The 25,189-nt window shown below is 54.3% G+C and overlaps 5 protein-coding genes across 6 annotated transcripts; 1 reads left to right on the top strand and 4 right to left on the bottom strand.

The window, feature by feature from the left end:
• Positions 1 to 362: 362 nt before the first annotated feature.
• PHF23 (PHD finger protein 23) lies at positions 363 to 4,768 on the bottom strand. 2 transcript variants are annotated; one of them, XM_043475990.1, is made up of 5 exons: positions 4,512 to 4,768; positions 2,892 to 2,923; positions 2,632 to 2,724; positions 1,251 to 2,085; positions 363 to 1,151 (listed from the first exon to the last, which is right to left on the bottom strand). In XM_043475990.1, the coding sequence occupies exons 1-5, from the start codon at positions 4,543 to 4,545 to the stop codon at positions 937 to 939; spliced, it is 1,209 nt and encodes a 402-aa protein (XP_043331925.1). In that variant the 5' UTR covers positions 4,546 to 4,768; the 3' UTR covers positions 363 to 936. The 2 variants fall into 2 exon arrangements, with proteins under 2 accessions (XP_043331925.1, XP_043331934.1); XM_043475999.1 differs by lacking the exon at positions 4,512 to 4,768 and adding an exon at positions 3,493 to 3,568.
• An 848-nt stretch (positions 4,769 to 5,616) lies between these two features.
• LOC122446168 (GABA type A receptor-associated protein) lies at positions 5,617 to 7,642 on the bottom strand. The gene is made up of 4 exons (XM_043476044.1): positions 7,419 to 7,642; positions 6,803 to 6,881; positions 6,547 to 6,665; positions 5,617 to 6,111 (listed from the first exon to the last, which is right to left on the bottom strand). The coding sequence occupies exons 1-4, from the start codon at positions 7,506 to 7,508 to the stop codon at positions 6,046 to 6,048; spliced, it is 354 nt and encodes a 117-aa protein (XP_043331979.1). The 5' UTR covers positions 7,509 to 7,642; the 3' UTR covers positions 5,617 to 6,045.
• Positions 7,643 to 8,681: 1,039 nt separating this feature from the next.
• On the bottom strand, positions 8,682 to 14,509 carry CTDNEP1 (CTD nuclear envelope phosphatase 1). Its single transcript, XM_043476024.1, has 8 exons — positions 14,377 to 14,509; positions 11,498 to 11,564; positions 11,285 to 11,403; positions 11,002 to 11,073; positions 10,464 to 10,580; positions 10,124 to 10,235; positions 9,627 to 9,711; positions 8,682 to 9,332 (listed from the first exon to the last, which is right to left on the bottom strand). Exons 1-8 carry the CDS (start codon positions 14,476 to 14,478, stop codon positions 9,272 to 9,274), a joined length of 735 nt encoding a protein of 244 aa, XP_043331959.1. The 5' UTR covers positions 14,479 to 14,509; the 3' UTR covers positions 8,682 to 9,271.
• A 1,167-nt stretch (positions 14,510 to 15,676) lies between these two features.
• Positions 15,677 to 21,209, top strand: ELP5 (elongator acetyltransferase complex subunit 5). Its single transcript, XM_043476011.1, has 8 exons — positions 15,677 to 15,775; positions 15,932 to 15,992; positions 16,077 to 16,157; positions 17,989 to 18,209; positions 19,251 to 19,432; positions 19,845 to 19,940; positions 20,086 to 20,186; positions 20,825 to 21,209. Exons 1-8 carry the CDS (start codon positions 15,730 to 15,732, stop codon positions 20,937 to 20,939), a joined length of 903 nt encoding a protein of 300 aa, XP_043331946.1. The 5' UTR covers positions 15,677 to 15,729; the 3' UTR covers positions 20,940 to 21,209.
• A 123-nt stretch (positions 21,210 to 21,332) lies between these two features.
• CLDN7 (claudin 7) lies at positions 21,333 to 23,590 on the bottom strand. Its single transcript, XM_043476035.1, has 4 exons — positions 22,978 to 23,590; positions 22,002 to 22,166; positions 21,797 to 21,881; positions 21,333 to 21,710 (listed from the first exon to the last, which is right to left on the bottom strand). The coding sequence occupies exons 1-4, from the start codon at positions 23,198 to 23,200 to the stop codon at positions 21,548 to 21,550; spliced, it is 636 nt and encodes a 211-aa protein (XP_043331970.1). The 5' UTR covers positions 23,201 to 23,590; the 3' UTR covers positions 21,333 to 21,547.
• Between the last annotated feature and the right edge of the window lie 1,599 nt (positions 23,591 to 25,189).

Below are 25,189 nucleotides of genomic sequence, written 5' to 3'. Positions count from 1 at the left end.
CCAACCTTCTGGGGCTCCGCCTCCATGTGTGTCCCCACCCGCGTCCTCCGACTACCCTGACCAGGTTGGGCTCTGCCCTCAGGGGGCAAGCAAGCAACGCCTGCCCGCTTTATCTGCTCTGGCAAGGAGCTCCAAGCAACTTCATGCGTTGTAGCGCGCGTGTGGGAGGTGCGGGTGGGAATTGGGGGGGGGGGGCGGGAGGTCCTTGACTGGGGACGAGGCGGGGCAAAACCAATTGAGGTCTTAGGGTTGGTGGGAAAGGCGCAGTCAGGTCATTTTTAGTAGAGAGGTGGGTTTCAATCCCACCTCCAGCCCGCTTTTCCAAAGCCTCCCTCCCCAGCACAGTCAGTGAGGGCTATAAACACAGAAGAGCCCACTCTGCTTTATTTACAACACGCAGGCTGTCTGTACAAACAGCTGGCCAGTATTATTAAAAACAAAAGAGGTGAGGAATCGTCACCTTTCTGTTTTCCTTCCTCCCTCGGCCAAGCTCTGGTTGGCACTCCACCACTGAGCTGCCACGCTCAAAAGGGGAAGCCCAAAATTAAAAATACAACCGGTGTAGAATAAATGGGGAGTGAGATAGAAGAAAAGATGAGGGAGGGGAGTGCTATATTTACACTAGAGTTTTATAGACAACTGTCCCACTCCATCCCAGTTCCAACCCTGGCCCAGAAACTGAGCAGTGGCAGGGACAGTTCAAGTGTCTAGGGACCCAGAGAGCCTCCCACCCACAACTGCAATGGGTCCAAGTTCAAGTCCACAAGGTGGGAAGGAAAGGTAGGGCAGGAAAACCACTCATTTCCAAACCAGTCTCCCTTGGGAATTTCTGCCTCGAAGTAGGACAACATCCCAGCTTCAGGGGACATGTCGACCCTGAAGCTCAGTTCCCAAGTCACGTTTCCATTTGAAGTTCCAGCCTGGAGATGGCATGTGTCAGGGCTCTCCAGATTTCGGAGGCCCCCCTAATCGCCGGGCCTCTGGCCGCAGTTCCTTGCATTTCTGGCAGTAAAAGAAGTCGGGGACATTGGTCTTCTTAATCTTAGCACAGGAGAGGTGGATCCACGTCCCACACAGGCTGCACTCAATCATGGGCCGGCCTGCAAAGGGCTTTCGGCAGTAACACGTGATCAGATCCCATGAATCATCACCTGGGAAAAAGAAGGTATGTTTGGTGTTCTGAGTTCTTGGATCCACACTACCCCAAGACCATCAACCCAGCTGCCCCTGGGCAGCCCCAAACTTCTCACCTGATTCTACCATGATGTCCTCATCCATGACCCGCATCTCGCCTTCACTGGAGCTGGCATCTCCATCTTGGCTTGTTTCAGTGCTGCCCACCTCCTTGCTTTCACCGTCAGTGGGAGGGGCTCCTTCGGGGTGCACTGTGGCAGGGGGTCTAGGAGCCTCAGGTGTTGGTAGCACAGGGGCTGGGGCTTCCCCTCCTACCATTGCTGCCATCTCTTCCTCCTCCTCCTCCTCCTCCTCCTCCTCCTCCTCTTCAGAGTCTGTATCGCTGGGGGGTGCCCGGGGAGGCCCAGGAGGTGGGAGTCTATCCCCCCGTTCTGCCTTTTTCAACTTCCGCTTCTTGCTCTTCTTGATTCGAGACCTCTTTTCCCCATCCCCAGGGGCTGGGCGGGGCCTCCGAAGTACCCCAAAGCCTGTCCCCCCTCCTGGCCCCAACTTTCGGTTCTTTCGGTCCTTCTTTCGAGGAGGCTGGGAGAGGTCCCCCTGGGAAAGGGGCACTGGGGTGAGAGCAGCAGGGGGCCGGGAGGCATGTGTCAGGGACGTGGGGGACAGCGGAGATGCCATTTTGGGCCCATCTAGATCAAAGAGAGAGTCCTTGAGTTTCATCTTCTCCAGCAAAGTGGCACTGTCAGGGGCCTGCAGACGAGGGAAAGTGGACCTTGGGGGTCCTGGCTGGGTGGGACCTGCTTGAGCCGCCCTTCTCTTGGATGACTTTGCTTTCTTAACAAAGGTCTGGATGGTTCTGAGATCTGAGGGGGCTGAGTCCCAGCCATCGCTATCTGCCGCACTCTCACCTCGCAATGGAGAGCTGGAGCCGGAGGCTGGCCAGTCACTTTCCTTAAAGGACAGAAAAAACCAGGGTCAGAGGGGGCCCAGCCTTATCTCAGCCCCTCTACATACCAAACTTAACAGATGAAAATATCCCTCCAAAACCACCAAACCGCACTGTATTCAGAAAACTTATCACTATCCCAGTTCCCCTCAGCATCTCCTCTTGAACACTTCCATGTTACCTCTGCCCTCAAATTCTCACCATCTCCCCAACACCTACTGCCTTCACAACACTGCATCCCCTAGACCAGAGCAGTATTTCTTCAGCTGTTTCTGTACAGCTTCATTTGTTACTATCTCCAGCTTCCTAACACTTATCCCAGAGGACCTTCCATTAAGAACACCCCAAAACCATTCACTGCACTCAAGTCACTATCTATTAATCCCACTCCCACCCCAGATACTAGTTCTCCCATCAGAATTTCCATTTCCTTAAGTCTTTCACATGTAATTTCGAGGCTTTGTCTATAAAGTAACAAAGTTTCATAAGCTCAAGAGCTCCTCTACAGCCCTAGGACACCACCCTCCAGTCAGTTCTCCTTCTGTCCCTACCTCCTTGCTAGGGGGGATGTAACCTGCATAGGCCAAAACAAAACTGCAAAATTTGTTGAAATCCTCAATTGTTCTCCGACGTTTCTCTGGTGGCTGAAAGGAAGGAAATATCTATCACACAGAGTTTAAGAGGGGCATCTCCAAAGGCATAGTCCCCCGAAGGAGGAATCAGGAAAAGGTTGGCGGGGGGGAGGGGGGGGGGGTGGCCTGCGGCGGCGGCTGCAGTAATATTGGGCTGCAAAGGAATGGGAAACCCTCACCTGAGTCTCTGGTTTAAGGGTCGGAGGTGGATCTGTAAAAGCAATAAAAGCTGAGTCAAGGCACTAGGAAAGAGTCAGTGTGAAACCCCACCTCTCAACCTTCGCGGTCCCAAGTGAACCCCCTCCACTCCCAGGTCCTTCAGCCAGGCGAGCAGGCCCCCAGCGGTGCTGGGCCTGCCCCTGCTCCCCCTTCCGCCCCGCGAGGGGCGGAGCCTGGGCGCGGCGCCCTCTCAGGCCTCGCTATAGCGCTCCCCTCCCCCCCCCAACCGGAGGCCTGGCGCCCCGCCCCCCCCCAACTCACGGTTTCTCTAGACTCCGAGCTCCTCGGTTCTCTCCGCGCCCCACCCCGCCATACCGCTCCCTGGACCGAGCCCGGGCTGCCGCCTGCCCCTGTCCTTCACACGCGCTCAGTGCCCCGAGTTCCCACCCCGCCGCGCTCTACCGCCCCGGGCCCTCCGCGCCCGCACACGCCGCCCGCCGGCCCCCAGGGTCCAGGATGACCACGCCGAACCGCTCCCCGCCCTCCGGCCCCTTCTACTCGAGCACGAGGCCCGGCGCGCCCCTCACCCCCCCCCCCACCTCCAAACACACACGGGCTCACACATCCAACGCCACTTCGCGGCCGGGACAGACCAGAGAGCTCTCACCCGGACGCGGCCCCACCTGCCCCCCCATGCCGCGCTCCCCACAATTTCAGCGTCCCTCCGCCCCCATCCGGGGCTTTGGCCCCTCCCCGTCTCAAGCTCCTCGGGCTCCCCGCCGGGCCCCCGGGCCCAGTTCCGAGCTCTCTTCGGCCGCCGCCCCCCCCTCCGCCCCCGGACTCGCCACCAAGTCACCAGACTACGGACCCCTAAACTCTAGCCCCCACCCCAGCTACTCTGCCTGCCCAGCAACCCCAGCTGCCGCCGCCGTTGCCCCCCTCACCCTCCGCAACTCCCAGGCTCTAACCCTCGCCGACCAAACCCCCCCTCCGGCGCAACTCGCCGGCCTTAAACCCCCACCCCGCCCCACCGCCCCCAAAACTACCCTGCTCTCGTCGCTCCCCGGCTCCCTCTCCCCACAGCTACCCACAGGCATAAGTCCCTCTACCGCAGACAATGCCCAGGCCCCCTCTTCTCCCCACAACTATCTGCCCACCCCTCCAACAATCACCGGGCTACCTCCGGCGGCAACTACCGGGAGCTCCGGCACCACCGCCACAAACTCCCCCACCTCGGCGAACTACCGAGCTCCTCACTCAGTCCTCTCCTACATCCTCTCTCCTCAACAACTCTCCGGCTCCCAGATTCCCCTAACCTCTCAGTTCTAGGGCCCCCAACCTGCCGGAGGCCCTTTCGGCCCCTAACCCTCGAAGCTCTGGTTTCCAGCTCCCACTCCCCCATCCCACCCCACCCCCTCTACACACACATAGCGTCTAATCTCCAACTACCCCCAGCCCAGTCTCGCACTCCTCTTTCCTCCAAGGTCTCTCAACTCGTCACTCTCCCACCTTCAGGGGCAGGCCCCCGACCCCCTCCCCGCGCTCCCCTGCTGGGCTCCGGGGCTCGACCTCCAAGTTTGCCAATAGATTCCTCGCCCGCCCCCCGCCGGCTCAGCGCCCTGTGCCGGTCGAGAGCTTACCTTCGGGACTGGGCTCCGCCATGGCTTCCAGCATCGCCCCCTACCCTCCTCCCGGTTCGGCGCCCCCCTCCCCTGAGCCGGGGATCCCGGTGCCGCCTCCGGTGCTCGGTGTTCCTACTGCCTCGCTCCACAGAGGTGTCTGTTTCGGCTCGGTTGTGACTCGAGTCCGCTAGCCGCTGCCGCCACCTCCCTCTACCACAGCCTCCCGCACTCCCGGACCGGGCCCCCTCCCCCCGCGCCGCCGGCCGCCTGCTCCCTCCTCCTCTCCACCCTCCCTCCTCTTCTCTCCCCCTCCCTTCGCGGGCGCTAACGCGCAATGCATCAAGGGGATTGTAGTCAGTCCGCGGTGAGCGAGAAGGGGCCTGGATAAGCATCCGGAACTTCAACTCCCAGCAAACCACGGGTTGGCGCAGGCGCACTAAACTGCTCTCCTCCCCCGGGGAGTGGCGGGGAGATTGGGAGCAGAGGGGAGAGCGGAAGAGTGCGCGCAGGCTCCTGGGAAATGTAGGCTAGGCGGAGCTAAGAAAGAACGGGAAGAAGGGATTAGAACTCTCGGCCACCATACTGCTTCAATTCTGCAGCTTTATACGCCCGCGGGGACCACCCCACTTCCGGCCAGACAGAGGTAGGCTGCTGGGAGATGAAGTTCTCCTGGTGATAATGGCTCCCTCCTCCCAGTCGTCTCCCTCCCTTGGATTCCACTCCAGTGGATCCCTCATGCCGGCACAGAGTCTGGCAAAGCGACATACATCTGAGGACGGAGTCCTTTCACTAGCTCCCATACTCGAAAATCTCTTCCTTAATCCAAAAAGTTACAATACACTTGAAAGCAGGTGCTTTCAAACTTTATCCACAGGAACCCACTGTAAAAAACTTTAATAACCTCAGGACCCAACCCATATACACGTATATAAAACTGAACTTTCATGAAATGATATTCAGTATTCCATCCATCACAACAAAAGCACACTCTTTATATACATAAGGAGAAGCTCAACATAAGCAGAACAAACCAAAATATACTATTCCCTCTAACCTACTCTTTCCCCACCACTTGAAGAGAAGAACAAAAGGGGGAGGGGAACAACACAAAGAAAAAATCCAGTTCAGCTTGGTGGTTTCCTCTTTATTGATGTGCCTCCTACCTTCCCCCACAATTTCAGTCCCTTCCATCTACCCCCCAAAAAGAAGGTAGTGAAAAGAAAGGATTGTTGGGGCTCTGAGCCCCTTGGGCAGTTAGAAAGGGAACAGAAACCAAAACAATCACCAGATGTGACAGAGATTGACAACCAAGAAGTCTAAAGCAGAATGGGAAAAGTGGTAAAGAAAGGGGAAGAAAGAAAGGAGAGGTATTAGAGGCCATCTCCCCCATTAACCCTTGTGTTAAGAGGGTCTGGAGGAGAGTCTCAAACATTAGGAAGTGCAGGTCCTGAAGAAGGGAGGTGGTGTTTTAACCTCAAGGAGGAGTAAGTCAAGGAAGTGGGGCCACCTCTCTCTTTGTAGAATGGGACCCCCCATCTTAGGGGCAGCAGCTTCACAGACCGTAGACACTTTCATCACTGTAGGCAATGTATAGAAAGAAGTCTTCTTCATGGTGTTCCTGGGATGAAGGTAGAAAATAACAGCGTTCAGGCATCTGAGCTTTAGTTATTTGAACCACCCACCATTGGGACATATTCTTCCACAATCACTCTTTTTGAAGACCCCAAACACCAGTGCTTTGACTCTCCCTCTCATTTGCTCCAGAGCTGGGCAGTATTATCCTATCCACAGTCTTGGACAATAAGATCTCAAACTGTTCTCTACTGCCGTGGAACACGGGAGTGGCTAGACGGGAGTCTGGACCACAGCAGTTACTCTGGCTCACTGCCCTGTCCAAATCCCTAACCCAGGACGATGCAGAAATCTTAACGGTGAATATAAAACTGAGAGCTAAGTAAGCCAGCTGGTCCAAGAACTGCTGACTTCAAACTTTCTGCCTCTCAAGCGCTTCCAACTCCTCCCCAAAGCCTCCTCTACTTCCCAGGCACCATACCTGGTACAGCTGACCCATCGTGGCACTGGTGGGTGGAATGACGTTGTTGACGAAGAAAAACAAGGCATCCTCTGCTCGGAGATGAATTCGCTTCCGGATTAAGAAGTAAAACTGACCAACTGCCAAAGATACAAGGCCTGATAAAGTCAGAGATCACAAATACCCTCAAAAGAACACTGCTATGTGGAGTCTCCTCCATCAGAAACTGCACTCCCAAGCCCAGAAAACAAATCTGGGTATTGGGTCAGGTTCCCACCTGTAAGATCAGAAGGCACCAGGTATTTCTTTTTGTCCAGGTCTCCTATCCGAGCTTTGGGAGCCTTTTCTACTATCACCTGTTAAAGAGAAGATAAAAATTAGCAGACATTAGGTACACAGACGCACAATTCCACCTGTCAAGAACTCAACATTCCTAGCACCAACACGTACCCCAGACTCATTTTTCTTTGTCTCTTAACACGCGGCGCAGCCCTAAATAGGAATTCTGACCCCATTGACTAATTCACCTAAACATCCAGGATCCCTGAATACGGCGTCATAAAAAACAATTATGTTAATCAGACGAGGATGACTTATTGGGGCCAACAAGAGCTTCAATTTCAAAACCCCTATGCTAAGCTCGGACTGTCAAACGCCCCACAGCCTCCCACACGAACCCCAAGGTCTGTCTCTCGAATCTACATCTCCTCACTTTCAGCTCTATTGGTACCCCATTCCTTTCACCTCCGATCCCAGAAACAGCGGTTTGGGGCTCGTTCCCAACGCCGCCACAACCGGCAACCTGATGCCTGCGCTGTGGGTCCCAGACTCAAGCCCAGGCTGTGGCGTCAGCGCCAGCGCCCCGCGCCCTCGGCCCTGGCTACTGTCCTCACCGGGACCCGGTCCGGGTATTTCTTTCGGATCTTCTCGCCCTCAGAGCGGCGCTTCTCGAACGGATGCTCCTCTTTATACACGAACTTCATCCTCCCGGGAACCGGGTTGGACCGGGCTGGGCTGAGGGAACCCGGGGGGGGCCGGGACGGGGGGCGGCGGCGACGGCAGCGACGCGCGGGCGGATTCAGCGGAGCGATCCCCGGACTTGCGCCACTTCCCTATTCACCAACCCCGCCCCCGGCCAACAGGGGCCTCCCAGGCTGCTATGATACGCCACTGGCGTAACTGCCCTAACGCCAGTAGCGTAGCACCACCTACTGACCTCCTCTCTCAAGCCGTCAGCGTAATCGCTCTGGAATCAATTTGTAAATTACGCACGCGGCGTAGGAAAGATGGTTGCCTTTTGCTATCGTCGGAAATAACTGAAAATCCATTTCCCGACTTTCCCCCCAGGGACGTAATGATGAAAAGGACTAAAAGATGGTAATCGTAATTTGAGACTTGGCTCTCCAAAAGCTCTTTTCGGAAGTAATGCAGACGAAAAGCAGATAATTACAAGGATAGCTATTCACGAAACCTGTTGGTACGCTGAAGGCGGCCGTTGACACCAAAACAAAGTAGTACCTAAGTGGAGGAAGTGGTCTCCGGAAATAGAGGAGGGCAGAAACGAAACCTGTGTTTGGAGAGACGCACTGGACGCTTAAGTTCCAGTAAGGAGTGGACCAATAGGGACTGGAGAGGAGGTCTGAAAGGTAAGGACTACGTCAGCGCGGAAGAACACTGCTGCTGTGTGCACGATTAAGTCATGTGATCTCAAAGGGCGGAGCATCACGTGGCGGGCGCGAGGAAGTAGAGCCGGCTTGGGCTTGGGGAGGAGGGCCCCGGGGGAGGTGGGGACGTGGGGACGTGGGGACGTGGGGCAGGGCCAGCCTGCCTCTCGAAGGAAGCGTCTGCTTAGCTAGTACATGCCAGTCTTCCAGATGAAGCCCGGCCTTTCTTGTCGTCGAGGTTTCTACTCTTTTAATACTTCGACCTACGGCACTGAAGCTCAGGTTCTCTCAGGACACACAGCTATCCCTTCACTCCCCGCCAGGGTGCCCATCCTGTCACTAAGACCGTTCCTGCCAGGGAGAACCAACACTCCCCTTTCCCCTACCCTTAGGGTCTACAACAGGCTTTTCTCTCTGCCTAGTGGACAGGGTGGATGTGAACAAAAACCCCGCCCTCATTCCCCCAAACCCCAGAGAAGGACCTAGGGCAGCTTTGGTTTCAAAGTTATAATGCATGGTTTAAAAGAGAAGAAAGGGAAAAAAAGAGAAAGCTGGTTACAGATCTGAGGGAATCTAGGAGGAAGGGCAAATAGAGGGAAAGTAAGGGAGGGGACAAGTTTGGGGAAAGTCCAGTGGCCCAAAATCCCAGTTTCCCACCCACAGCCCAGCCCTTGGAGTGAAGAATTAGATCAGTTTTGTACAAGAGTTTTTAAAAAATCAAATCACAACAAAGCTGGCTTGGCTTCTCTTTTGAGCCTCCCGGATTACCGAATGTCTCTCTCACTCTGGCCAGTCGTGTCTCTCCACCAGACACTGTTGCGGCTCTCCTAGGTCTCCGCTTATGTCCCAGTCTGGGGTTTCCAGGAGTGCGAACACGAAGTTAAGAGTGAGGCTGCTTCAGAATCTGGCCCTTGTGTCCATCCAGACTCCGTAGGGAGTGCAAGGCTCCCAGGGCAGAGAGGGGTGGGAGGGGCAGACCCTGCCCAGGCAGTCCTCACCGTTGGACAGGGCATCAGACGGCATCCCGAGGGCTCACCCTCCCCTTCCCCCCCACCCCAATTCAGGTGGAGGGGGAGCAGCTGTCACCAGAGCCTATGTTGGTGAAGGTTTCGGCTCAGCACAGAACGAACATCAGCGGTGAACCTGGGACGACAATAACTTGCATTGGTAGAGTCCTCATGGGGACAGCCTCCTTACACTAGTGTAAAGCAGCCTCACTGAAAACATGGGACAGAAAGGACCACCATTTTCTCTTGAGACTGAGGTTCAGTTTGCCCAAAACCCAATGGCTAAAGGTGAGGAGTTTTCTTAAGACCTAGGTTCAAAAATTATATTCTTATGGAAAAGAGATAAGGAAGTAAAACGGGACAAACTTTTATTCCTTCTTGGGATCCCCTACCGCTCTTCTCAGAAATCTAAGTGTCTAGCTTCCCTTACCTGAGGGCATCCAGCATTGGAAGCAGGTTGAGAAGGGCGGTATCACTGGGATCACTGAACCAGGATTTGATGGGGATGGCATTGTCTAGGGTGGGTGAAAAGGCACATGAGAATAAAGGGTTCAAGAGAGAAAGGGTGTTTTCCCTTTTATTTGGGGGTGGTTAACTTTAAAATACATAACCTCCCTCGCAAACCCAATGACCTAAGTAAAACCTTCTGTATTTATCTTCCAAAACAAAATTAAATTTTAATCACCATATCTCATACTAGGGTAAGGCTTCTAGTCAAACTTCCGCCTTGTGTCTTACCTAAAGCAAATTTTATATGAAAAATCTGATTTATGAAACAGAAATGGGGGGCAGGGAACACTCTTATATGAAAGAGAAACAGCTTGCATCCTGACCTACTGTAAACCAGGGAATCCCAGCCCCATGCATTCAAAATACCTCCTTAGAACCACTTTCTTGTCCTGCCAGACTCACTGCCTTCTCCCTTACCTGGATGGCTCCTGTAAGCCCCTGGGGAGTTATCCAGAATCACAATGCTGGAGAGGTCACTGTGGACCACAGAGAGGTCCTTGATGTAGCTGCCCAATTCCAAAGTGCAGTGCTGGAAGGCAGGGTGGGCTGGGCATCAAAAGGAGACTCGCCCTCTGTGATTGCTCCCCCAATCCCAACAATGCCCACAAGCAGCCAGTTCCCACAAAAGGGGATTATGTAGTACCCCCACACGCAGCCTTAGAAGGTCCCATTCCTGGGCAGTTGCCTCAAACTGAAGTCCCTCCCTGATGGCCTGCCTCCCCAGCCTCATTCTTAGACTTAGATTCTAGTCCCCTACCTGTCTGTAGTATCTCCTCTTGAGAATGCTTCTGCTATTATCCAGTTTATCTGCCACAGCAGAGCCATAAATCTCCATGCTTGCTGTGAACACCACCAACTCGTACCACTGGCTCACCTGAAATAGATTGGAGAAGAGGAAGCTGTCAGAAGAGGTGATTGTTCATTTGGACATATAGTTCCCTTTTACTAAGACTCCAGTGTAGACCTTCAGGCTTTTCAGCAACATTGAATGTCTCTGAGGACACAAAATTTTGAAACTGTCCTCAGACTCCCAAGTTTTAGGCATCATACCCCCTTAAGATTCAGAGATGCAAGAACAAGAGAGCAGGAAAGCCACGAAAAAATAGAATTGCATCAGCACAATAAATGAACCCTAACCATGGAAAGCCATTCTCTGACCATCCAACAACCTCCCCTCTCCAAAACTGCCCCTGCCCATTTCTCCTGATTCCTTAATTCCTCCAAATCCTCTACATTCTCAGAGCCCTAAAACCATTCCTTCATCCCAGAACTGCCTTCAGCTTCTGCAAACTCACCACTTCCAAGAAGAAATCCACATGGGGCCTCTTATGTACAAAAAACCGGACAGGATGTTTGTCTATTACCACCTGCGGAGGAACATACCAGGGCTGGGAGAAATCCTAAGCACCTCCACCCAGGCCTCAAGGACACCCCCTACCCTCCCACTGCTTGCTCCCCTTTTTCAGGCTGCCCCCAGGGCCCAAGGACAGGGCCAGGGACGAGATACTCTGGGATTGGGAAAGAATCTGAGCAGAATTACAGACACAATTTATTCCATCACTTCCCACTCCCACACACCTTGAGAATGAAGTCAGGAGGCGTTCCAGGCCGGACTGTGGGCCTTAGGACCCCATCATGATGGGAGTGAATAAGTGTCTCATCCAGATCCAGCACCAGGATCTTCCTCTTCACCTGGCCTGAACCACAAGGGGAAGGGGTAACACCAACCTACCTCCAGCCAAGACCTTGAACCCGACCTCACCTAGGGTTCCTCCCAGCCAGCATACTCACTTAGCCGATTCCGGGACACAGGAGATAAGGGAAGGATGTCATATCGAACAGTTTGGTACTGAATTACCTAGGAATAGCAAGAGAGAGGGTTAAACCCTGGACAAGGAAATCTTCCCCACTAACAACAGGAAGCACATGTTGAACATTTACTAAAACTTGAAGTGAAAGTCACTCAGTTGCATCCAATTCTTTGCGACCCCATGGGTATAGTCCACGAAATTCTCTAGGCCAGAACACTGGAGTGGATAACCTTTCCTTTCTCCAGGGGATCTTCCCAACCCAGGGATCAAACCCAGGTCTCCTGTGTTGCAGGCGGATTCTTTACCAGCTGAGCCACAAGGGAAGCCCCTATAAATTGGGCATGGTATCATTTAGGATTACTTACGTAATCCTCAAAACAACCCTAATAATAATTATAACAATAATATCACCCATGTTTTAAGGATGAAGAAACCAAGGCTGAGAGAAGTTAAATAACCTAAGACCACACAGCTAGGAATTAGTGGTCTGCCCCTCCAGTAAGAATGAAGACCATCAAAGCATGGATGTTGTCTTGATCATGGCTGTATTCCTAGAACACTATTGCAAGGGTGGTCACTCCACACTAGAATCAATGAAATGGTGGAGCCATGATTGTACCCCTGCAGTCTGACCCAAGAACCTGTCCGGTTATCCACGATATTATCCTGCTATATGGAAACGCATGGCCCTGCCCACCTCCACCTCAAGAATCCTTTGTGACAACTCCCATCACCTCCTGTTGGGAGCTGAGCACCTCAGAATCCTTAGCGGACAGAGGGTAGGTGTCAGGAGGGGAGGTCCTTGGGTCACTAAGGGGAACAGAGAATGAGGGAATCCAGGGGTTGTCAGGTCAGCTAAGTTCCTCTGGCTGGGGGCCACCAGGCCTATTTTAACCAGCCACCTGTCCATTTCTGTCTCTACTAGCCAAGTCACAAGCTGCAGAGAGCCTCAGCCTTCTGAACAGCCTCCTTATCCTGGTACCCAGGGCAAGGCAGAGAACACCGGAAAGCCCCACTCACTAGGCAGACTGATAGAGCACCAAGAAGGTCAGAGTGAAGGGCTGTGAGTGCGAGGTGAGGAAGGGACAAGGATGTCACCAGCCTGGCCTTACAGCTTCTCCGCCTCTCTAGAGACTCCTGTTTCCAACACTCAGGTCTCTCGCATGCAGAGCTTGGTGATTCCCTCCTCTGCCCTTTTCTTCTAGGCACAGTCCATCCCTAGGCTCCAAGCCTCACCAGAACCAGGCTCCCCACTTGCAAACCAAAGGGCCCTCTCCCCCTAATCCCAAGGCATCTGCCCTTCTTTTCTCGCAGGGCTGCAGATGAGGGCCGCGACAGCTCGGGTGTCCTGTTCTGCTATCTCGGGTTGCACATGCTGAGCATGTAGGGAATGCTCTAAGCATCTGCCAGAAAGGGGGCAGGCGGGGGGTGGGGGGGGGGCGGGTAGAAACCAGACTGGAAGGAAGGAAGGAAGGGAAGACAAAAGACTGGGAGGTCAGGGAACCTGTCTCTAGATGGGCTGGTTGGTGCACATCTCTGCACCCAGAAAACCATTTTCTCCCCTAAAAGAAGGGGAAGCAAGGGGGATGCTCTCTGCAAGGCCAGGAAGAGAGGACAGCACCTAACATGGAAGGAAAACCCCAGGAGCTAGCCACATACGCATCTCAGCATCTCTGACCTCAGATTCTTCTTAGTTCCTAACCCTTGTCTTGGGGAAACAGTCCTGCCTACAACCATGACCACCCAGAAACAATCCTCACCCTAAATCAAAAAGTGAAAGTAGACTGATAAAGGAGACACTGAAGCCAAGGCCAGGCCCATTCCACCACTACCACTCAGGGTTGTCTGGAAATTCTTTGACCTAGGCAGCCCCTACCACATTTTATTTCTTCCAGTTTTATTGAGTTATGCCAGAGCACAGACTGGAGATTCTCGACACCCCAACTCCCTGAGTCCTCCCCAGCCTCCTTCAGTGGATTCTCCCCCATGGGGGTGAGAACACACAGCACATTTATTAAATTATGTTAGCCTAAGGAGCTTTGACCTTGGAGAAAAGCTATGGGGGAGGGAACCCAGAGATACACTCCCCACAGTATCCCTCACAACACTGGGGTCTCCTGGAAAAACAAGCATGCCCTCAGATTGAAGTCTTTACAATTGACAAGCACCGTCTTCTGATGAGAACACTCAAACTTTAATGTGCTCCCTTCTGCAAATAAAGATGACTATCATAAACGCATTTTTATGCGTTTTTCAATCCCAGAGTCATGATAAGCCTAAATATTCACACTTACACTATGAACTGGGTTTTGAGGACCTTTTGGTTAGAGTTTCCTTAATCTGAACCGCAGGGGCTTCTCCTGCATACCCAGGGCTTTTCCTAAGTTCCCACTCTTGTTTGTCACATACGCTCTCCCACCCACCCCCACCCTTGGCACAGGAGCCGGTATATTCCTTGTATTAAGACCAAACACACACTGAGACTCCAAATAATAGGAGGGTCTTTGACTAGCCCACACCGATGGATCTGCTGCCATCAAACAGGTGTCCCCCGCCTCTCGGTTTCTTTAGCAACAACTCCAGCTTTCTTAAAGAGCGCCCCACCCACCACCCTGGCCCCCAAGAATTGCCAAATCCTTTTACCGTCTAGCCCCCTTCCACCATCTCGGTTCTACCGCAAGGGTCTTCCTTTTTCCCATCCCACCTCATGCCCAGCTACGGGTGTTCTAATTCTCTAGCGGTAGAAGCTGCCGCCAGGACTCGGTTGCTAGGCCCAAACAGAGGCCCGACACTTTCCGAAAACCCTTGAGCACCGCTGACAGAGGTCCCCACCACCACCAGCGCCCACCCAAGGCTCACCGTGCGGATCTGCCTCCGCAAAAGGTAAATGAAGAAGCTCCAGAGCTTGGCGGCGAAGGCCACGAACGTACGCAGCCCCAGCAGACACTGCGTCCGCATCATCCCGATGACCCCGGCACCGCCGGCCCCGGGGCCCCCGCGGCCCAGCTCCGCCAGCCCCCCGGGGGCAGCCCCCCGCCACCGGGAGGGGGAACGGGGGCCCCGAGTGGCAGAAGAGGCTGCAGAGAGGAGCACGGAGCGGGCGGCTCACAAAGCCACCCACGACGAGGGAAAAGCCCAGCGGAACGGGGAGCTGGGGGACAGGCGTGGGCAGCCCGCGGGGGCCCACATGGGCGGGGAGTGGCACCGACGGCTTCGCCGAGGTTGCGGGCCGAGATAGGTCGGGCTACAGTGGGGTCCTCCGAGACCAGGAGGGAAGGGGATGGAGAGTTGGGGGAGGGGGCTATGGGGGAGGGGGCTAGGGAGAAGGGAGGGAGGGAGAAGGAAGGGGGAGGGGAAGGGGGGAAGCGGAGGGTGGCCCGCTGCGCAGGCGCGCTAGGGGGCTGCCCGCGGGAAAGGGGCGGGCGGGGGCAGCGGCGCGCGAAGGGCCGAGGAGGCGGTGGCGTACGGGCCGGGTGAGCCAAGGATCCAGGAAGAAGGGGAGGGGGAGCCGAAGGACGCGGATGGCTGGACCAGAGCGGCCTCCCCCTCCCCGAGGTCGGGGGCGCCTCAACCGCTGGGGAGCGGGGCTGCAGCCTCTGCAGCTGGATTTCCCACTCTGACAGGCGCCATTTTACCGCCCAAAGGGCTCCCTCCTCCTTTCTTCCCCCCTCCTCTTCCCCTCTGACACTACTTCCGGTGGTGACGTGTATTCGCTTCACCTGGACTAAAGTTCCCCCTACTCGGTCTATGGGGGTGGGGATAAGGAAAGTGGGGCGTGCTCCGAACAAGTCCCCAATATTGCGCATGCGCGGGGGGGCGATGGGTGGGCGGAGCCTGGAGCACAGCAGGCCCGCCTTGAATTGCTTGGGCTGAGCGGAGTGACGTCACTTTTCCCCGAGGCGCAGACCGTCTAAGGGCTCGCGCGACCACCTCCCCCTCTCACGGACAACTGCCCCAACGGCTCTTTCCGCCCCGATCACGGTAAAATTGTAGAGAGGGGCGTCGTCCCTACGTGTGTGTACCACCAGTCAGGAGGCACTATTCCCTGTTCGCCTTTCTGGGATAGTGAACCTAATCACTTCTCCAGGCTATACCAGGTCTCAGTGGTGGGAGGGATCGCGGATGTCTCGCCCCTTTCACGTGGAGGGGGCGGGGCAATGGACAGTGACGCCATCAGAGGGCGTCCGAAGAGGGACGGGACGCATTTTGGGGATGTTGGAGTCGCTGTTGGCTCTTGATGGCCTGGTGCTGCTTCGGGGTGAGGGTCGAAGGCACAGGGGCTCTGGAACACGGCTCAAGAGGCGGAAGTGGAGGCGAGGGGCTATAGGTCACAAGCCAGGGGTGGAGGTCTCGACTACTTCGTGAATACGAAAACCTCAGTGTTCTCAAGCTGTTTGTCATTCGCTCTTTCCAGACTCCGTGGAGTGGGAGGGGCGTAGTCTCTTGAAGGCGCTCGTCAAGAAATCGGCGTTGCGGTGAGTATCCCGCAGGGTCTTGCCGTTTCATCCAATAAGGGAGCCTGGGTCCCACTCTGACAGTCCCCCTCATCTCTGCCTCAGTGGGGAGCAAGTCCACGTCCTGGGCTGTGAAGTCAGCGAAGAAGAGTTTCGTGAAGGTTTTGACTCCAGTATCAACAGCCGGTAAGTACAAATTGGAAGAAATTTAATTGAATTTGAGACTAATGTTGCTGAGAAATTTCCCTTCCAGCAACAGAGAAAAAACCTGTTATGTACTAATGTGAAAGTGTCAGTTGCCCAGTCGTGTCCGACTGTTTGCTACCCCGTGGACTGTAGCCCAGGCTACAGTCTGGGTATGGGATTTCCCAGGCAAGAATACTGGAGTGCGTTGCCATTCACTTCTCCAGAGGATCTTCCCCACCCAGGGATCGAACCCAGGTCTCCTGCTTTCAGGCCAGTTCTTTACCATCTGAGCTAATCAGTCTAGTGATCAGCGTACATCAACACTAACTGCAAGCTACATAGGGATTTGTCCTACAAGCAGAAGGAACAATTTATGCATAATTAGGGAGATATGGAAGCCATCCGGTTTCCCTGGTGGCTCAGTAGTAAAGAATCTGCCTACTGTCCAGGAGATGCGGCAGAAGCCGCCAGTCCAATCCCTCCGTCAGAAGATCCCCTGGAGAAGGAAATGGCAGCCCACTGTAGTCTTCTTGCCTGGAAATCCCATGGACAGAGGAGCATGGTGGACTTCAGTCCATGGAGTCACAAAAGAGTAGGACACGACTTAGTGACTAAACAACAACATGGAAGCCATACCTGTTTGTGGGAGATGGAGGAGCTTCCTGAGGTCAGACAACGAGCAGTATCTGATAATAGTGAAACGTCTTACAGAGCATGAAAAGGAAAACTTGAAAGGAGAGTGATAACATCATACCTGTTAGAAAGACTCCACACTGTGGAGAATGGGTTGCGGGGTGGGGGGGAGCCTGGACTTAGGGAGACCAAGTGAGGAGGGTTTTGCAAAAATGCAGGTTCTCTCAGATGTAGAAGTGCTGGTTAAGGGCTAGTTGTGAACTAGGAACTGTGCTTGGTTAGAGCAGTGATTGAAGTAGAATTTGTATTCCAATGAAATCTCAGAGAATAATGGTAGGAGACAGAGGCCTGGCTTAAGGCAGGGTGGACAGTTTGGGACAAATGTAAAAGGATGTTAGCAGGTACATCTTCCAGGACTTACAGACTGATGTGGGGCAGAGGAAAGCACCCAGATCAGGAGGTCCCTGAACCCATGGCTGGTTAAGAAAAATTATTTCCTGGTCTGTGTAGTTAGCTGGATAACGGTAGTTTACATCTGCCCAAATTTTGTATCAGTTGTTAGAGTAGACGTGATGCTGTAAAGATGACAGTCACAAGAGAGGCAGAAGATACAAAGGAGGTGTCTGGGAACAAGTTCTGCCACTGTGAAGCTTTCCCAGGATTTCTAGTCCATGCCAGTTTCTTTACCTGAATTGTTATTTCATCTGTAGTTAGTATGACAGGACTTGCTGCTTGACCTTCTCTAAGCTGTTCTACAGGCAGGAACCATGTCTCAGGTCTTCTCCTTCCTCTTTATCCATTCAGAGAATGATACATTTTAGGCACCACTCAGGAAATATTTGATAATGATGATAGTTAACATTTATTAAGTGTTTAGTACTTGTCAAGCACTGTGCTAAATGTCAGGAGGTTGGTATTCCTGTCTTATAAGTGAAGAAACTGAGTCTTAGATGAAATAATGTATCAGGTGACCTTGGGCAAGTAGAACCAAGCTTGGAGCTCAGGTCTGTTTGACACCAAAGTCTGTGCTGTCAGTCACTATATTCTACTTCTCAGTTTTAAAAAAAAAAACCTTTTCACTGATGTTTAAAATATTAGTGAAAATCAAGGAAACAGAACCACAAAGATCAGAAGCCAAAGTTGGAGATGGCAGGGGCAGGGGAGTAGTATAATCATGCCTTTTATTTTCCCTTTACAGATTGGTTTACCATGATCTCTTTAGAGACCCTCTCAGCTGGTCAAAACCTGGGAAAGCCCTTCCTGGCGGGCCCCTGGAAGCCTTGAGGGCCCTGGACAAGAGGACAGGTTCTGGCCCTGCCACCATTGCTCTTGATTCCCTCAGCTGGTTGCTGCATCACCTTCCCTGCCCCACACTCTGCCAGACCCTGCATGCGCTGAGCCGTCAGGACTCCTGCCCTGGTGAGGCTTCTTGTTTCTTCCCCTCATACATTCCCCCTGCCAACCATGTGCCCCTCTCCACCCTAACAAGAAACATATCAGGGATCTCCAGTTGAGCCTTCTTCCATCACTTTTATCTTTATTCTATTTCTTGGTTGCTTCATAATGCTATCAATCACTCTTTTTTTCTTTTCCAAGTTTTTTTTTTTTCTGTCACTCATTCATTCATTCAACAAATGTTAGGTATATACATACGCTCTGTTGGGTCCTTGCCTTCCAGGAGCTCAAAGTCCCATAAAGGGTACAGACTAGTAAACAAGCAATTTACTGGATAGTCTGATAAGGATTGTGATGATAAAGGGACATGCACAGAGTACCTTAAGGAAGGCTTGAAGATCAAAGGGTCAGCCAGACCAGTTTGTCCAGCTGATAGCTCTGGGACTAGCCCTAAAGTACAGTGGGTCCTAGGATGGGCTTTAGTCAGATACCCAGCTCGGTACACAGCTGTTTGGTCTGACAGTGCTTCAGTTTCCTCTGGAGGATGGAGTTTATATAGTATTAGGATGAACCACTTGGAACTGCTGTTTTTATAGGTCAGATATGATCAGATGTTAGCAATTTCATACAGTTCAACCTAAAAATGCAAGTCTTTAGTGCCTGACACTAAATGCAGCTAAAAAGAAAGATGGGAGGGGATCTAAGGCACCGACTGGGATTTTTGGCAAGTTCCAGACATTGCAGGTAGTTCAGTGTACAAGAGCTGAGACTGAAAGCAAGTAGAGAACAAACATTGAAAGTGTGAGTTCCTTCCTGGAGGCCTTGGGGCGCTCCTGAGGATTGAGGTCAGTGCAGTGCCTTGATTCGATATACGCTGGAATAAGAATGTGTATTAAGGTGAGGCCTGAAAGAAGTCAGAGCAGGGTGGTGAAACTAACCGAGGTCAGTCAGGATCTGGCCAGAGTTCTGAGATGTGGGCCTTTTTTTTCCTCTTCACTGTTTGATCCCAAGCATCCCTGGAATGCTCCCTACTGCCCTTCGTGCACATTTCTTGTCCCTCTGCAGGTGATAGCCCCCCACGTGAGCAAGTGCGTGTGCTGGGCCTGCTGCATGAAGAGCTTCACGGCCCAGGCCCTTTGGGAGCATTGAGCAGCCTTGCTCAGACCGAGGTAACCCTGAGCGGTACGATGGGCCAGGCATCGGCTCACATCCTCTATCGGAGGCCAAGACAGCGCCCCACCCACCAGGTCAGGAGAAACAGGGGACTGAATGTTGGGGTCAGACAGAGAGGGAGAGCAGTAAAACAGATGATGTGATGGAGCACTTCCCTGGGCCCTCATCCTTGTAGCATTTCCCCCATTTTATCTCCTATGTGAGAGGCCTTGTGAGGTAGATTGTTTTATTATCCCCATTTTATAGCCTGGAAAGCTCAAATCCTATAAGCTTAACCAGCAAAAGACACTACCTTCCAGGAAATGGAAAAGGAGAAAAAGCCAAAAGTGGTCCCTGTGGAGAGGTTTGGAGGGCTGAGAGGTGGAATGCAAGAGCCGGAAGAAGGCAGTCACATAGGTGGCTAGGAGCTGGAGTGGCAGGTCCTGGTTCTCTGGTTTGTTCAGTAAGAGAAAAAACTTTCTTAACCCTCTTCTTACTTCTCTCCAGACTCAGTGGTTCTCCATCCTTCCTGACTTCAGCTTGGAGCTCCAAGCAGAGCCGCCACTGGAATCCCGGCCCCGCTCAGATCCTCATACTCCCTCGGTACCTAAGACAGCCAGGGCAGGAACAAGGGGATGGAATTTGGGGTCTGGAAAAAGGAGAGGGGGATAAAAACTGCAGACATTGGGGGCGTGGGGTCAGGGATTCCAGGGATGGCGCAGAGCAGCAGCTTCTTCTGTACCTGCAGGTGGACCCCACTACTCATTTGACTTTTAACCTTCATCTGTCCAAGGAGGAGAGAGAAGCCAAAGATAGCCTGACTCTACCCTTCCAGTTCAGCTCGGAAAAGTAAGGTTGGGGCCTCAGTGCCCAAGCCCTGAGTTGAGCCCAACATTGGGCCTAAGAGGTGGGGCGACAGCAGGTTGTTGATTAACTTTTTCAACTTTATAGGGGCTGAAGTCCACCTCCAGAATCAAGTCTGGGGAGTGGCTCTCTACCCACCCAAACTCCAGCAATGTCAAAGGAAGGACCTTGATGTCTCTTTTCTCTCCATTAGAGCCTTGGGTCCCAACTCCACTGATGTCCCCAAAGTAATCTGGGCCTGGGCTGAGCCAGACCAGACCCCAGGGAAGTGGCCCTATCTCCAGGTAGCAGCACTGGGAGGGCAGAAAGCTAGATGGTATGCCAGAGGCAGGTTAATAAGGGCTTAGTAGACACCTGTTGTTCTGTGCCCAGCATGTGGGCGGGTGAAGCAAGACTACACAGTATCCTTGCCCTCAGGCTGCTAAGAACTTAGGGTGTTACAAGAGCTGTCTACGAGTATCCATCCCTGTACCAGTTGGTGCTACACAAGGTCGGACAAAGGGATTTAGACCAAGAAGACATGGAAGCCAGAGAGGGAGTGACTGTCACACAGAAAGAGGGTGTCCAGACGTGACCCTTTACCCACCCTCCCCAGCACCAATTCTCCCCTTATCTCTCCTCAGACAGCAGGCTCTACTGCGCCCTGGGCTGGGCCAGGCTACCAGCCACATCTTCTATGAGCCAGATGCTTATGATGACCTGGATCAAGAAGACCCAGACGATGATCTAGATGTTTGACTGTCTAGGAGATTTGACTAGACTGCAGTTGGAGGGGAAGAGGAAGACTGTGGGCCCGTAACCGTCCTTCAGTTGTGTGTGTTGGCCTTAACCTTTCTCTGTTCCATCTTTGTTTCTTGTTTCCATGGAGGCCCTGCCCTGTGACCCATGAGCCAGGGAACAGCTCCAGTGAGAAGAAAGTGGGCTGGAGGCATAAGAGAAAGTGACAGATAAGAACACCACCTCCCCCCAAGCCTAATAAAATCTTTTATTTTTTTATTAAAAGCAAAAGTTCTTTGGTTGCTGTTTAAGCAAGACTCGCAAGTAGACAGGACTGGAGGCTGGGAGTGGATGAGGGAAGCCCAGCCCCTGAGTCGTTGCAGATGCCATGAAGGAGATGGGAAAAAAGCCTACTTTCCAAAACATATTTTTATTACTGTATAAAAAGCACACCCTCCCTTTTTTGTCCCCCCCACCCAACCCCCCCCAGGAAACTGTACATGGTGTGCTGGGCTAGAGTGACCGAAGGCTTCTGCTTGGCACCCTGCCCACAGGCTGAGCTCTCTGCCCCAGGTCCTTTCATAAGGAGGCGCCTGTAGGCTGCCAGGTTGGGGCAGGGGCATCCCAGCTCACACATACTCCTTGGCAGAGTTGGGCTTAGGATAGGAGCGAGGCGCACGGTATCCAGCTTTGCTCTCACTCCCAGGACAGGAGCAAGAGAGCAGCGCACCTCCCAGGAGGACCAGAGCAGACCCTGCCCAGCCAATGAAGATGGCAGGACCAAACTCATACCTGTGGAGAGAAGGGATTGGGGTCACGAACCCTGGTCTGCCTCTCCCAACCCCAGACCCCTTAGGAGGTAGGGCTCTCATACTTACTTAACATTCATGGGGACCAAGGGGTTATAGAAATCTGAGACAATCTGATGGCCGTACCAGGAGCAAGCTATCAAGGCAGCAAGACCTGGAGAAAAAACGAGGATTCAGATACTGTGAGCCACCCGCCAAACCCACACTGTGTCCACACTTATCCCTTCAGGATGGTTAAGAGAGTCCTTGGCCCCACCTTGGACCTGTGGCTCACCTGCCAAGATGAAAATGATGCCTCCCGTCATGGCTATCCGGGCCTTCTTCACTTTGTCATCTCCCCCACAGTTTGTACACTTCATGCCCATCGTGGCCACGAATGTGGCCAGGAAGCCCAGCACCAAGGACACCACCATTAGGGCTCTAGTGGCCTGCATGGCCGCTGCGGAAAAGGGGTAAGAATGCCATCCTTGATGGAAATGACGGGGCGGCCCTTGGACCGCTTCAGACCCCGAGTCCCAGGCCGGAGCCGGCGGATCCCGCCCTCTCCGGACTCCGTGGCCTTCCCGCTCTGCCCCGCCCTCTCGGCTCTAGGATCCGCCCGGGGCGCCAGGGTTTCGATGAAACTGCCCCCGCGGAGGGGGAAGGGTGAAAGGGGACGTCGAAGGAAAACAGAGGTGGTGACCTGAGCCCCGGTAGCGGTGGCTGCAGCCCCGGTGCCACCCGCAGTCCCGGCTCTCGTCTCAGCTCTGACCCCACTATCGAGGCCACGGTTTGTGGCCTCGGCTAATCGGCCGATAAGATTAGAAGCCGCAAGCGGCGGCCCAGGGGGCAGACAGGAGGCGCGGCTCCTCGGCCGCCCTCGGTTCGACCCCGCGGCCCCCAACCCACCCCGGCGGCCTCCAGCCCGCGCCGCCTTTTGTCCGAGAAAAGGGCGGGAGATGGCGGAGACCTTGGCCTCGTCGGGGAAGGGGGAGGGGAAGGCCGCGCCCTAGGACTCAGCTTCCCGGGAGCGGCTTGGGCCGCGGGTCGCTGGCCGCTCGGCCTCGAGACGAGGCCCGTCCGTGGGCGAAAAGGGGCTCAGCCGGGCCCGCGCACGTGCAGTCCCAGGACCTCGGCCCTACCGCTTCCTCCTCTCCAGCCGCTCTCCGGGGCAACGCAGCGCGTCCGGCCGTGGGGCCTCGAGCCCGGCCCCTCACCCACCCCGCGACCTCACCTCTGGAGCATCCGCCCCGTCGGTCCCGTGGTCTTACCCGACAGGGCGAGCACCGAGTCGTACATTTTGCAGCTCATCATGCCGGTGCTCTGCGTGACGCAGTCCATCCACAGCCCCTTGTACATGGCCTGGGCGGTGATGATATTGTCGCCCGCGTACGAGCTCATCTGCCACTGCGGGATGGCGGTGCACGCCACCAGGCCCACCCAGCCCAGCAGAGCCATGGAAAAGCCCAGCAGCTGCAGGCCCGAATTGGCCATTTCCGCCCTCAGAATAGACGGGGGGCGCCGGGCGGACGAGTTTTTAAGTCACCCAAAGAGGCAAAAAAGAAGTTGGTCGACTGCTTGCAAATCTGGTCTCCGGAGTAAACACAAACCGACCCCTCCGGCAAGGCGAGAGTCTCACGGCAGAGGGAACAGGACTGGTGACCGACAAAAGCGATCCGCGAAGGCCTGGCGGTTCCCTCGGGCGCTCGGCGACTTTTCCCAAACAAAAGGTGGAGGGGCCGTACGGGCGCGGCCCCCGGGTGCTGGAAGTCCCCAGAGTATCCTGGGCTGTCGGCCCGAGGCTGCTGGGCGAACTAGAGGTCGCTCAGCGGTGAGCGGGCAGGTGCGGGCGGACAGGTGCCGCGCACCTGAGTATAAGTAGGGCGTCGGGGGCGCGCCCCCGCGGGCACCGGGAGCGCGAGGCGGGGAGGGACCGAGGGGCGGCCGAGGGTGACATGACGTCACCGAAGGGACACTCACCTGAGCCGGAAGTCCTTGCCCCCACCCCTCCTGGCTCAGGTGAGGAGGAAGAAACCTGAGCCCCAGCGTCACGCCTCTTCACTTGCTGGGCTCGGACCGCTGGAGGGGGTAGGTGGAGTCTTCTCTGGAGTCCCGAGTTCTGAGGAAGCCCCTCGGACTGGAGGTCCCTCGGGCGGAAGGACGTCCCTTCCCCGCTCCCGGACAGGTGCGCCAGGAACGCGGCGGAGCCTGAGCGGGAGAGATGCCCCAGGCTAGCCCTGGCTCCGCCTCCCCACCCCCACCCCCCGCAGGGACTCTCGGCTTCTACTCCGTGCGCCCGCTCTTTATCCCGCCCTACTTTCGCCCCCACCCTCTGTTCTACTCTTTTTCTCTTCAGTCTTCTTTCCTCGCCGACCCCACCTTCCGGGGACTCCTCAGAACTGCCCACTTCAGCTGCCTAATTAGAGTCTCCACCGCCAGAGCCACCGCCTAGCGCCCCTCACCGCTGTCGTCTCCACCAGACACCTGGCTTCCAGGCGCGGTGCCCCAGCACCCATCTCCTCCGCCCCCTATTCCGATCTTGGCTGGACGTGACTTAATGGCGGGGGCCCTTGGCACCCCCTGCCCCGCAGTTACTGTCCCATCCCGCCTCAAGGGTCCTTGCCGCAGAAGGAAGAAACCAGCGAAGGGAGGGAGCGGGGTAGGGCCTGGGTCAGAGTCTTGGCCACACCCACCATTCTCTTCGCTTCGAGTTTTTCCAGCCGGTCCTCCACCTTTCCCTCTTCCTCCTCCCCCAGCCCTGCACTGGTTTCTCACCCTCATCGGGAGCCTGGACCTGCCTGTCTGTGTGCCCTCTCCCGCCCTCTCACCGTGCCGTCCTCCAGAACATCTGGCTCTAATGTGGCCTTTGAGTCAGTTCTCAGACCCCCACCTTACCCTCAGGTTTCTTCTGTCACTCAACCTGAGTTCTGCCCCATCCCACCAAGCATCCCCCACTTACCCATTCCTCCCTCATCTGTTATCATCTCCCCTTCCTGTCCTTTCCGCTTCCTATTTTACTCCTCATCTTTTAGTCTACCTGTGTACCCTGTCTCCAGACCCCTTGGAGCCCAGCATCACCCAGTAGCCTTTCTTTGCATCTACCCGAGAGCACATCCCTGCTCTATCATGGTCGTTTCCTTTCAGTCTTTCCTTCTCCAACCTGACAACTCTCAGGCTCACACACCTTTCTTACTCTGTCTCTCTCGTTTCATTTTTTAACCTCAAGTCTCTCGTATTTCCCATCTTTGCTCCTTCTCAAACATTTCTGTCTTTCTTTTATTCAATAAAAATATTAATGGCCCTTCACAGTCGTCTAATTAACCTGTTTTTCTGTAAAATGCAGACTTTAAGGAACTCTTTATTATTCATTTTAATTTTTCTACCTTTGATTAATGGTGAGTTTTGTATTTTTTTAAGGTAACTTCCAGCTCTGAAAATCCACATTTCTCGTTAGTTAAATATATCCAGCTCCTCTCCAAGCTC

Source organism: Cervus canadensis, chromosome 1, assembly GCF_019320065.1.
Source record: "Cervus canadensis isolate Bull #8, Minnesota chromosome 1, ASM1932006v1, whole genome shotgun sequence".
Taxonomy (NCBI): domain Eukaryota; kingdom Metazoa; phylum Chordata; class Mammalia; order Artiodactyla; family Cervidae; genus Cervus; species Cervus canadensis.
The sequence above is the reverse complement of the archived record's forward strand: the minus strand, read 5'-3'. Positions and strand labels throughout refer to the sequence as shown.